The following is a 12519-nucleotide window of genomic DNA, read 5'->3' as shown; positions in this document are numbered from 1 at the left end:
CTTAACAGCCTTCTGTAATACCACATTTCAAAAGCAGCTATCCTTTTCCTATCAGACTACTTTAGGTTCTATGTCTCACATCCATAAGTTACTGTTGTGAAAACAGCTGCATCCAAAATCATCACCTTTGTTCTCATGAAGATAGATCCATCCTTCCAGGTTTTAGACAAGTCTCTGACTGTTGTTTTAGCCATTCCTAATCTTCTTTTGACATCTTCTGAATGGCAATTTCTTACATTAATAATGGATCCAGGTACTGGAATTTGGTGACTTCCTCAATCCTTTCTCCATTATGATACACTTGTTTCTCAGGAGCTTCCCTATCTGTATTTCCTTTGAGAACCATAATTCTTGACAAAGCTAATGAGATTCATAACTGATCTCATTAGCTTTGTCAAGAATTTGCCCTAGTTCTTCCTTGTCATTACAAAGTAGTACTGTATCATCAGCATACCTCAGATTACTGATCAATCTACGAGCTGTCGTAATTCCTGTCTTAAGCTCATCCAATGCTACATACATGATGTCCTCAGCATAGATACTAAACAAGTGATTAAAAAAAGTAGGCATCCTTGCCTAACTCCCTTTCTAACCTGAAGCCAATCAGTTAATCCAACACCTGTTCTTAACATGGCTTCTTGCTCACTGTACAAGTTAGCTATCAACCTGATAGTGTGTTGAGGAAAACGCATGCTTTTCATTACTTCCCATTGCACATGCTGAACACAGTCAAATGCTTTAGAGTTCCAAGTTCTATGAAGCATATTACCAGAGGGAGTCTAAATCTTTATACTTGTCTATGATCTGTCTAAGGTAAAGAATCTGATCTCTGGTACCCTTGCCTTTCCTAAAATCTGCTTGTTCCTCAGGTATCTCTGCCTCGACTTTAACCTCAATCCTATTTAGAATGATCTTTAATAATATCCTGCTTGTATGAGAGATGAAACTAATAGTTCTGTAGCTTTGCAGTCCTTCATATGTCCCCTTCTTATGGAGCAGTATGAAAACCAACTTCTTCCAGTCTCTAGGCGATGATTCTGTCTTCCCATATCCTTCTAACAGATAAGCTTAGGTGTTGATGGTTATTCATGACTTATTTTTCACAGTATTAACAACACCACACACTTTTTTTCACAAAGATGTTTTATGTTTCCCATATCCTTATAATCAATCTATGAAACACTCTTATCCCTCTGTAGCCTTAATTAACTCTGCTTGGATTCCATTTGTATCTAGGATCTTAACTGTTATTAAGCTGCTTAACCTCATGCCTAATTGGAGTAGGTTCAAAAATTGAACTGTTCCTGGCAAGAGGAGTTTCTCTTGCCAGGAACAGTTCAATTTTTCTTTATCCTCTCTGTCATACAGTTCATCTCAGTATTCTTACCATCTGTTTTTTACTTCCACTTCTGTTAGTACCACTCCATTCCTGTCTGATCAAATTGAATATATGAGGATATTCAGTTTGCTCTCAAACTTGTGCTTTAGGTCACAAACTAAAACATGTTTTTATAAGTGTGCCTCCTCATCTGGAACTCTGTCTCTTCATATTTATTAGTATAAAACTTTTCTTTGTCCTGCCTGTTGGCTCTTCTGACTTCTCTGCATAATATCTTATATTCTTCAGTCCCTGTGTGTCTCTATTTCTGCAACTGCCTTCTTTTGATTAGATCCCATCTTGAATCTGATATACATGGGTCTCTTGGTCTTCTTAGTGTGCTGAGATACCTCTTGGCTGTACCTTGACTCCTTCCCAAAGCATTTCCAATGAGTTCTCCTCACGAGTCTCCAAAAAAGTCATCCAGGTGGCCACCAGCTTGAAAAAAAAAAGTTTTTCTGAAATCATTAATGTGGCACTAAAAAATCAGAAGTTAGAATCTGGAAATAAAATAAGCTGTGATTAATCTCAAATGCTCCAAAACTGTAAAAATTCTGTGGATCCACCAAATTAAAACAGCATCCATATTTCACAGAATGCCAGTGAAAAAAAAATCTTCAAAAAAAAATAATAATAATTCTTCCATCCAAAAGGATAGGGTAACAAAATAAATCACTTTCATCAAAATCAAAAAATCATGTTGTGGCATTCAAAGTGGTTATTTACTATGAATGCCACAGATGGAAGGATATACCTGAACAAAGTTAATTTTTTTTATTCTTTTTCAAATTTGACTTAAACATCAATTGCATATATATAAATATCTGTATAGTAAATTTACCCATGAAAAATGCTACTTTATTCCTTGTACCATTTCTCTCAATATAACGAAGCAACAGTATATTTTAAATTCTTATATGTTTTCTGTTTTATTGTTTAGGAACCCCTCTTTGTAGCAAGAATTGTTTACGACCTTCTTTTCTTTTTTGTTGTTATCATCATAGTCCTGAACCTTATATTTGGTGTTATCATTGATACTTTTGCTGACCTCAGAAGTGAAAAACAACATAAAGAAGAGATACTGAAAAATACATGTTTTATTTGTGGTAAGATATTTGGCTGAAATACATATTGCCTTGTTAATCATTTTCTCCAAAAGCAGTTATAATCATTTGAAGAACAGCAAAATGTTTCCTTTATGTCATTTTTCTTTTATATGGAATCATATTTATTTTGACATTTCTTTTGCTTACCACATCAACAGATAAAGCCCAGAATAATATCAAACCTTAAATTAGTTATCAGACAGAATGTTTTACTTGCAGTTGACCAACAGTATTTATGCAATAAATTTTGTAGATGAACTGTATAGTTCTTATAGTTTCCAAAATTATATATTACAGTGAATTATATCATCATATATTGTAACATAAGTTAAATATGATTCTGCAGAGGCATAGCAGAAGTCAGGTTGGGCTTTGGTTTCAGTATACAAAATATGTGTTACAATTGTTTTGGAGACACATAGAGATTTCAAGATGTAGTTTGTTGAGCATTGTTCAAACATTGTTTGTAACATCAAGGACTTCTTTAACTCAACAGTTATCTCATAATAATGATAACTGTAATAATAATTATTATTATTACTCAGGACCTCCATGAAGTCAAAAATTCATCAAGAGAAGTCCATGTTGTTTTCCATATTATAGCAAATTTTTTTATAACAAGTATGATAACTAACAAGAAATTATATTCTTGTTTTTATCCTTCATCCATACATGAGCAAACAAAAGTCTGTACAGGGATCTCAATTAGGCTACTTGTATATAGAGGTAATAACTTCAAATTGCCCCAGTATTCCATAATACACATCACATCTCCTTTTGCACATGTATACAGGTAGGTCTCAATTAGTGCAGATATTGAATCCCATGAAGTGGTCACATTATTCAAATATGCACTATTTAAATTAGTGATATGTAAAATATAGTAATTGATTCCAGCTCAACAGAAATAGGCAATAAAAAATTTTAAACATAAGCTTTAACAGGTATTATTTCTGGGAATATTCTCAGGTATTATATAACAGGGAAAATTCTCATGATATGTAGATGATATCTTCATCATATGGCAAGACAACATGGAAAAACCTACATATGTTTGTCAATAGAATCAACGCACTCCACAATAAAATCAAATTTACTCTAGAAGTAGAAAACAACAAACAGCTACACTTCTTGGACATCCTAGTTAAAAGACAAGGTAACAATATCAAACTGTTCATTTACAAAAAACCTACGGACACTGGACGATATCTACATTACTCTTCAAACCATCATAGGTCACATAAACAGAGCATCATCCACATTTTGAGAAATCGAGCTACAAACTTTATCTCCGACGATGAAGAAGTTCAAACAGAACTGTCTCAAATCGCTATAACACTATTGCAAAATGGTTATTAATATAATTAACGGCTATTTTAGCCTGTTTTTGTTTAGGAGTGTCCCTTATATTTAATACATTGGCTAACATAACTCAAAAGGGGTATATATATATTTTAGGGCATTATGGGTGAGTATAGAAGGCAATTATGGCAGAATAAAAAATGTGGAAAGATTATATACATACCTTGATTTTGGTTTAAAGATGCCTTCTAAAGCTTGGATTTAGAAGGCATCTTTAACTTCGAACCACACTATAAACTGGAATAACAGCTCTATGTCCTACTTAGACGAACATTACAGACATCGATTATTTAAAGAAGCAGCAGTAGTGCTACGTACAGGCAGCAACCTAAACAGAAATCAAGGGGGCATACTGAACGATACTTGGAAAAATCAAATTAATTCCCTCAGTTCAACAGAACTACAGTATGCGAATAATCATATTACGCATTTGCATGTAACGCATGTTCATGATACTGAGTAGAAATGTGACGCGAGCGTGTTACCTTAGCTGCCTAACGGGTACTAATGTTTTTTTGTATTCTTAAATCTTTTTTGCATTTTTTGCATTTTTTTGTACTGTGCAAGCCTTGAGAAAGCTAGTCAGTTACTAGCGAAACTGGTAGGCAATATTGTACGAACATACGTACGAATTAAAAATCTATGGTCAGTTTAACAATAAGTCTTATTATATGAAGAGCCAAAGGCTTCGATTCGGCGACATGAACTTATTTAAGTTAAGGGATATTACATCCCATATTGTTTCTTAGCCGAATAAGAAACTCAAAGAGTTTCATGCCGAATATAGAAACTATATAAAGTTCGGCAATTCCAAGCGTAAGCAAATACCTGGATAGTGCAACTGACCCATTTGGTAGTGCAGCACTGAGGCAATTCACAGTAAGGGTTAAGTAAGCTCCGATCACTATTCTTGGTATTTTTCCCATAATATGAACTTGGCTCCTAGGAGCTGTATTACTGTTCTATATTATGAGAGAAGGTCACTACCCAGACCGGTTTCAACCTTTATTGAGGTCTCATCAGTGAATAGGCCTTTGGCTCTTCATATAATTAGTAATTTATTAGGACACCATCTTGGCAGTAGGGTATGTAAGTTCTCTTCGCTACAAACTTGGCATTAACTAGGTCTACCTACTCACTGATTAGACCTCAATAAAGGTTGAAACCAGTCTGGGTAGTGACCTTCTCTCATAATGTAGAACAGTAATACAGCTCCTAGGAGCTAAGTTCACATTAAGGGAAAAATACCAAGAATAGTGATCGGAGTTTGCTCCACCCTTACTGTGAGTTGCCTCAGTGCTGCACTACCAAATGGGTCAGTTGCACTATCCAGGTATTTGCTTACGCTTGGAATCACCGAACTTTATATAGTTTCTATATTCGGCATGAAACTCTTTAAGTTTCTTATTCGGCTAAAAAACAATATGGGATGTAATATCCCTTAACTTAAATAAGTCTTATATTTGTAACATTTTACAACCAAAAACATGTATAATTTAAATAGTATAATGTCTACTATTATGTCTTTGTCGATTTGTGGGGTATGTTTCTGTTCAACGGCATGGATAGCTATTTCTGTTTTTCCTGTATTTTGTATTCTGTTTTTTGTTTTTTTTTTGTCGCATTTTTTTTATTGTTTAAATGACCTGGAATTGGGATGTTGCAGTCACAGAAGTGTTCTTGTAATCTTGCCCATAAAGATCTGATGGTAGAACCTATATAGATGATGACATTACATTCTTGTTGGCAAGGAAATTTGTAAACCACATTGTGGTGTGCTAATATTTCTTTGTGTGTGTGAGATTTAGTAGATTTTAGAAGTGTTGCCAATTTTTTGTTTGTGGTGAACCAGCTTATAGTCAGTGTATTTGAAAATGTATTTGTAGGCTTTGTATGTGTTCTGGATTTATGGCAGTTTGATGATTTTTTGTGTTGGGAAATTTCTTTTAGGTTGTTGGATTGTTTTGACAGGTTTTTGCTCTTTTGTTGCTGTGATTTATTAGCTGTGTTGGATAATTTCAATTTTTAAAAATCAGTGTTAACTTCTTTATCTCAGTGTTGAGATAAAGAAGGTAACACAAACAAATTAAAAAAGTTAACTGAATAGCCATAAAAATAATAAGCGTTAACGTTTATTAACAAAATGTTACACTAAAGGATAAAAAAGAATATACTTGTAATTTATTGTTATTTATTGTTTGTTATTGTTATTGTAAAATTTATTGTTAACAAAGTCACAGAATAGTTATATAGAGCAAAATAAAAAACAAAATAAATTCTAAATATTATTCTTGAGGGGTAACCTTACACTGATGAAAACATCTTTATTGTCTGAACTATTTTTCTTTCTCAGCAGTGTAAGTTCTGGAAGGCATACTTTTCCATAATAAATCGGTTTCATCCACATTAAATATTTGTTGATCAGTGTATCCACAATCTTCAATTATTTTTTTTTAAACATCAGGATAGGTACTGCATCCTCATTTGCATTAGCCAGCTCACTGGTAATTTTAACATTATGCAACAGAACTCAAATTTTTAAATTAATCAAACCAACACTCGCAATAAACGTTTCTTCTACTTATTTTTTTCTTTCACTCTCTCTTAAAAAAATTTAAAGCTTTTATCTGAGTGCTCTGCTAAGGAAAATGCATTTTTGATTGCAATCCCCAATCCATACAGTTAAAAGACTCTCAATTCCTCATAGATGTTTGCAAACCACAAAAAAGGTGATGCAACTTTACCTTTTTCTTTTGTTTCCTGTGCATGTTTTAAAATATTCCATACTGTAGATTCAGGCATTCTCGCATCTTGTCCTATTTTAGATTTGCCATGACCATGTTCTTGTCATTCAATTACATCAAATTTTTTTCCTAATGTAATAATGAGACTTCTTTTTTTGTGCTCATAGTTTTTACCTGAAGGAATCTTCCTTTTGTTCATTTTGTTACAGGTACTTCTTAAAAACAATTGAAACAAATCACAAAAATTATATGCAGTCTGAAGTAGCAGCATCTAAAACTGTAACAGTACCTCAATAATCTGAACTGTGCATGCGCTAGCCTCACATTAACTGAATTTATTGTGAGGCTACTAACTGAATTTAAACCTGGTATCATTGTACAATGATACCCTTTTGTTATCATTGTACAATGATAACAAAAAGAGCCTGTGTAGCTCAGTGGATGTAGCGTTTGCCAACCATGGCACTTGGCCGCATGAAGGAAGACTTGGTTTCGAGTCTAGTCGGCGACTAGAGGAAATTTTTCTAAGCCTTTTTTCGACCGGTTCCCAAGTTAGTCGATCTCTGGCATGGGCGAGCAGGTTTTTCCTCCCGGAAACTTGGGTTTTTCGTCCTGTAAACTCAAGAAAATCGACCGTAGAACCCACATTATTTCAGACATTAAAATATATTGTGTTAGGGTTAGGGACCACGAGATGGGGGCACATTTGAGCCATCTCTCTTCACTGAGTACCGCTTAATTAGTGATAGCCTTGGGCCATCTATCTCTGATTGGTACCAGTGGAGATTGAACTGCCCACTCAGTCTCCAAAAGTTAGATAGGGCTAAATGGCCTCGTCTACTCCCCGTATACGGGAATAAAAAGGCGTTAGCTGATTTTTTTTTTTTTTTTTTTTATCATTGTACAATTTGCACTAAATCAAATATCATATTATTCAAACTCGCATTAATCATGACCTAGCTGCATATAAAAACAAGAATACAATTTCTTGTCAAGTATAATTTTTTGTGCTGTATCACTATGCAAAATGGTTCATCAGGATATTTAATAACATTGGGATACACCGTTTACTTAGATTTGGAAAATGTACTATTGATTTATAATAAATTTAGTTTAATCCTTTATCGAAGTGTGTGCAAACAAAGTTTGCACCTGAAAGTATCTTCAGGACTGAGGTAAGGTGGTACAACATCGGGTGACTCCTTGCAAAGGTGGAGCAAGCTACCAACTCTTCTATCTCAGTATTTCCCATAATGCAGAACACATCTCCTTGCGGATATGTATAATGTTATGCATTAAATGGGAAGGGCCACTACCCAGACTAGTTTCGACCTTTATTGTGGTCTCTTCAGTGGGAGCCAGGCCCATGTGGAGATACCAAGGCAGAAGCATTAGCAAGTTCATATCCTCCTATAGGAGCTGCCAAGCAGTGTGCCACCTTTTTGTTAAATTACTCTGGATTTAGAGAAAGATGTTGAAAGTTTATTTTTCACTTGGTCAGACTATAATAAATTTAGTTTAATCCTTTATCCAAATGTGTGCAAACAAACTTTGCACCTGAAAGTATGTTCAGGACTGGGTTAAGGTGGTATAACACCTTACCTCAGTCTGGTAACTTGCTCCACCTTTGCAAGGAGTAGTCCGGTGTTGTACCACCTTACCTCAGTCCTGAAGATACTTTCAGGTGCAAAGTTTGTTTGCCCACACTTGGATAAAGGATTAAACTAAATTTATTATAGTCTGACCAAGTGAAAAATAAACTTTCAAATACTATTGATTTAGTTTTCAGTATTTCCACAGCCTGCAGGAAAAAGACCCAGAGGAAGACCGAAATGTAGATGAATTGATACAGTAGAAAGTGCCTTAGGTGACAGAAATATAAAATCTGATAATATTGAAGTCTTGACAGATAACATATTAATTTAGAGGAAAATTGTTCATCAGAAGTTAGTAATGTACAACTTTTTCATGTAGTACTGTCATAAAATCCTGTACACCCTCCTGAGGGTACATATCAGGAATTTGATGATGATCATGATACAGTGTCTTGTCTATAATTTATGTAGCCAAGCAAAAAAAAAAACAAAAAAACTCTACAACTATTGCTGATTTAGAGTATTGTAATAATACAGTGATACTGTTTTTCTTCCTGTATATATGGAAAATATATGACTTCTACATTGATTTAACTTTAATAAAAGTCGAAACAGGTTGGGTAGTTTAATGTACCCATAATGCATGATAGTATATATGTCTGAAGGAAGTGTACTGTGTGTTATGGAATACTAATGCAACTAATAAAAGGCAGCTAATGGAAATTCAACACCCTCTACTTTGGTTCCACTTTAGTTTCTTCTCTGTTATAATTTACTTTGCAACCAACCAAAAAAAAAATACTTTCTACAACCTAACAATAGTATTTGCCTTACATGGATTAACATTTTTTTCCCTGTGTTGGGAAGTTCAGTATTATACCCACCTGATTGCCATTAACCTATTTGATATGCATATGAAAGAGATTTTGAACACTCATTATGAATGTAGATATTAACTACACTGAACATAATAATCTTCACCAATCGGAGGTGAAGCCTCCCACTTTGCCAGCTAAGGAAGTTACACTATCATCAGTTTACCTGCAGCTGTTCAATGCACACGAAACAAAATACTCCGATTTCTTACTTATCTATACTGATGGTTTGAGATCTAAGACCTTGGTTAGTTGTGCTGCTGGTTTTCCTGACTGCATGTCTCCATTCATATTCCACCCAAATGCAGTAATTATACTGCTGAGCTGCATGCCATCACCTGCTGTCAAAAAAAAAAAAATGCATTATTTATACAGACTGGTTGGGTTCATTACAGGCTGTCTCCTTTCCTGTGTACAATCCCATTCCAGTACTCTGTGATGTTTTGCAATTAATGTATTAAATGAACACTCTTACTTTTAATGTTTAGTTGCACTGGATTCTCAACCACATTGGAATCAAAGGAATGAGACTGTAGATGTAGCTGCTGGGTGGCCTCATGCTTTCTCTACATACCATTTGTTAGTCACCAGAGTTAATCACTGATAGTTATCCTGACAGGAAGCACTAACAAATAAACTGAATTTGATTATTTGGTTAGGCATTTGCAGTCTAGTCTGTAGTCTGTATTGAAACAGAAGAGAGGAAGTTGTTCTTGCTAGGCTTCACATAGGTTAGTCTTGTACACATTATAATCTACTAAAGGCTGATGATCCACCTATGTGAGAACAATATAACACTATTTAAATTAAGGGGATATTAAATCCCACATAGTTTTAAAACCGAATAAGAAACTCAAAGATTGGAATCAGAGAGTTTCTTGCTGAATATAGTAAACTATAAAGTATCGGCGACCACTGGCGTGAGCAAATGCAAGTGACCCTAGCACGTAGTGCAATACCAGAAGACTCGCAGCAAAGTCGGTAAATTCTAATCGCTATTCTTAGGTATTTTCCATAATGTAAAAACACATTTCCTAGGAAATGTATGCTGTTATTACATTATGGTAGGGAGGTCACTACCCAGACCGGTTTCAGCCTTTTTTGAGGCTTCATCAGTGAGTAGCTAGACCTAATACCAAAGTGTATAGCGAAAAGAACTTATATACTCTGCAATAACAATACTATATACTCTGCGATAACAACAATATAACACTCATCTATCATATGCCGGCGGTTTTCAAATGTGGGGCATTGTATACATGCATACCTTTCAGGGAAGGGGGGGGGGGGGAACAAAGCAGTAGTCAGTATTATTGTATGTATAAATAGCTCTGTGTACTATTTTATTTTTAGTTTGAAGTATAATTGTGTACTATCAAAAACTGTAAGAGCATCTTAGTTTAACTAGAATAAAATGCATGTTAAGAAAACTATAGATCAATATTGTGTTTTGAGAACTAGAGGGAGCACAAGAATTTTATTGCAGAAAAAGGGAGGCATCTCCTTAAAAAGTTTGAAAAATTGCCATATTCTGTGTTCTGGTGGTGGTGTGCCAGTACTCAAGAGAGGAATGCAGTTTTATCCAATCTGACTGAGCATATACATTCAGATAGAGTGAATATGGCTTATAGATAAGACTCTGACTAACTGAATTTAGTTTTTAACTTTTTACAAAGAATTAATCTATACAGACATTTGATAATAAATGTTATTTATATGTAGATATGGCATTGTTCAGTTTTTTTTTAAGTTTCTTTTCTTGTGCATAAGATGTTATTTAGCTATTTTATTTGTTATTACCTTATGTTCTACTATAATCTTTATAATGGTTACAGCACTAACCAGCCAAAATCGCAGTCTTTCATTATCTAGATTTCTTCATGGTTCCATTCTCTGCCTTACATCAGTTAACTTTTTCTCAAGTTTCCTGATTGCTTAGGTTGTCCTTGTTAACTCGTTCTTCATGCCCTCCCTTTCTTTTCTCACACCACTTCAGTTTTCTCTCCAAGCACCTACTTTAACCTGGCATTCATCCACATAGTGAAGGCCACCCACAAGAACTGCTACATCTTCTTCAGTCATACTGTTATTATTATTATTATTATTATTATTATTATTATTATTATTGCACCCTCCATGGAGTCGGCAGGCTCATTGTGGGAGATTCATTCAACTGACAACATAATTATCATATTGAATCTTAAAATCCTTAATTCCCTTCATTAACAACATACTTTGGTAATGCATTCAATTCATTACCAATTCCCCATGTAAAAAATCTACTCCTCACAACCCTCTTCACACTTTTACATAACTTCCATGGATAACATCTGATTCTTCTCCTCTCACCTTCTCTGCTTTTTATAATCTCCTCTGGATTAATCCAATAAAATCCCCTCACTAACTTAAACATCCCTATCATATCACCTCTTTTCCTCCTATCCACCAAACTATACATTCTACATTTCTTCAACCTCTCCATAGCCAACATTCTAGAGTCCTGAAATTGTAGTATTCACTCATATCTGGACCCTCTCCAATGTTTCATCATGAAAGCCAGGTGACTAAATCTGAGTACAGTAGTCCAAACATGGTATGACCACTGCTTTATACAATTGCACAACCACCTCCTTATCCCTACATGTTAATGTACTTCATATCACATCAAGGAACTATGATGTGCAGTCTTTGCAACACTTACAATATGCCCTCTGCACTGCAGTCTACTGTCAACTATCATCCTTGAATCTCATCCGCTTCCTGCAGTATAGCACAGAGCCTTATATTTCTGCCCCAAAATGCAACACCTTGCACATTAATATTAAAACTGCAACCTGTCAATCTACATGAGATATCATTTACAAGCAATTTAAACAGTAGGGGCCCTAAGAACAGGACCCTGGGGCATGCCACTGGTTACCCTGCTTTTTTGAGACACTACTCCATCCATCATACACAATTTTCTGGTATCATTCAGAGCACCAGTCTCCAATCCATCTAACCAATATATTATCCATTCCCATCCTCTGCAGCTTGTACACCAATTTATCTATCAAATGTGGTAATCTATCAAACACTTTTGCAAAGTACAAGAATATCACTGTATATGATTCTCTCTCTCTTATCTAACATACTCATTACTTATAATATGCAAGCACATTGCTAAAACAAGACCCACCCTTCACAAATCCATGCTGATCATCATAAAGAATGCTATGTCCATCAACCCAATCCTGTATTCTATTCCTAACCAATCTCTCCAATACGTTGACCACAACCACAGTTATAGAGACTAATAACCTATTGATACTCTTTTCACATACATTAATGCTTTCCTTCTTTACATTCACTCTCACACTTCACAGATCTTACATTTTCCAGTGCATACATGAAGCAATTTTTGCAATGCATCCACTGGCATAAATCTAGGGCAGAACTTGATCTTCGTCCCAAAGCTTT

The 12519-nt window shown here is 34.9% G+C and overlaps 1 protein-coding gene across 1 annotated transcript in view; it reads left to right on the top strand.

Moving 5' to 3' along the window:
* The window catches only part of Itpr (Inositol 1,4,5,-trisphosphate receptor), a 1112489-nt gene that overhangs the window by 1052921 nt on the left and 47049 nt on the right, over positions 1–12519 (top strand). The window contains exon 56 of the mRNA XM_090401920.1: positions 2319–2484. Coding sequence (XP_090258046.1) covers positions 2319–2484 — 166 coding nt within the window. The remainder of the gene's footprint in view (positions 1–2318; positions 2485–12519) is intronic.

Source organism: Typopeltis vanoorti, chromosome 2 (assembly GCF_054136105.1).
Source record: "Typopeltis vanoorti isolate ZY-2024b chromosome 2, IOZ_Tvanoo_1.0, whole genome shotgun sequence".
In the NCBI taxonomy this organism is placed as follows: Eukaryota; Metazoa; Arthropoda; class Arachnida; order Uropygi; family Thelyphonidae; genus Typopeltis; species Typopeltis vanoorti.
Note: the sequence above shows the minus strand (reverse complement) of the source record. Positions and strands in the feature narration are given on the sequence as shown.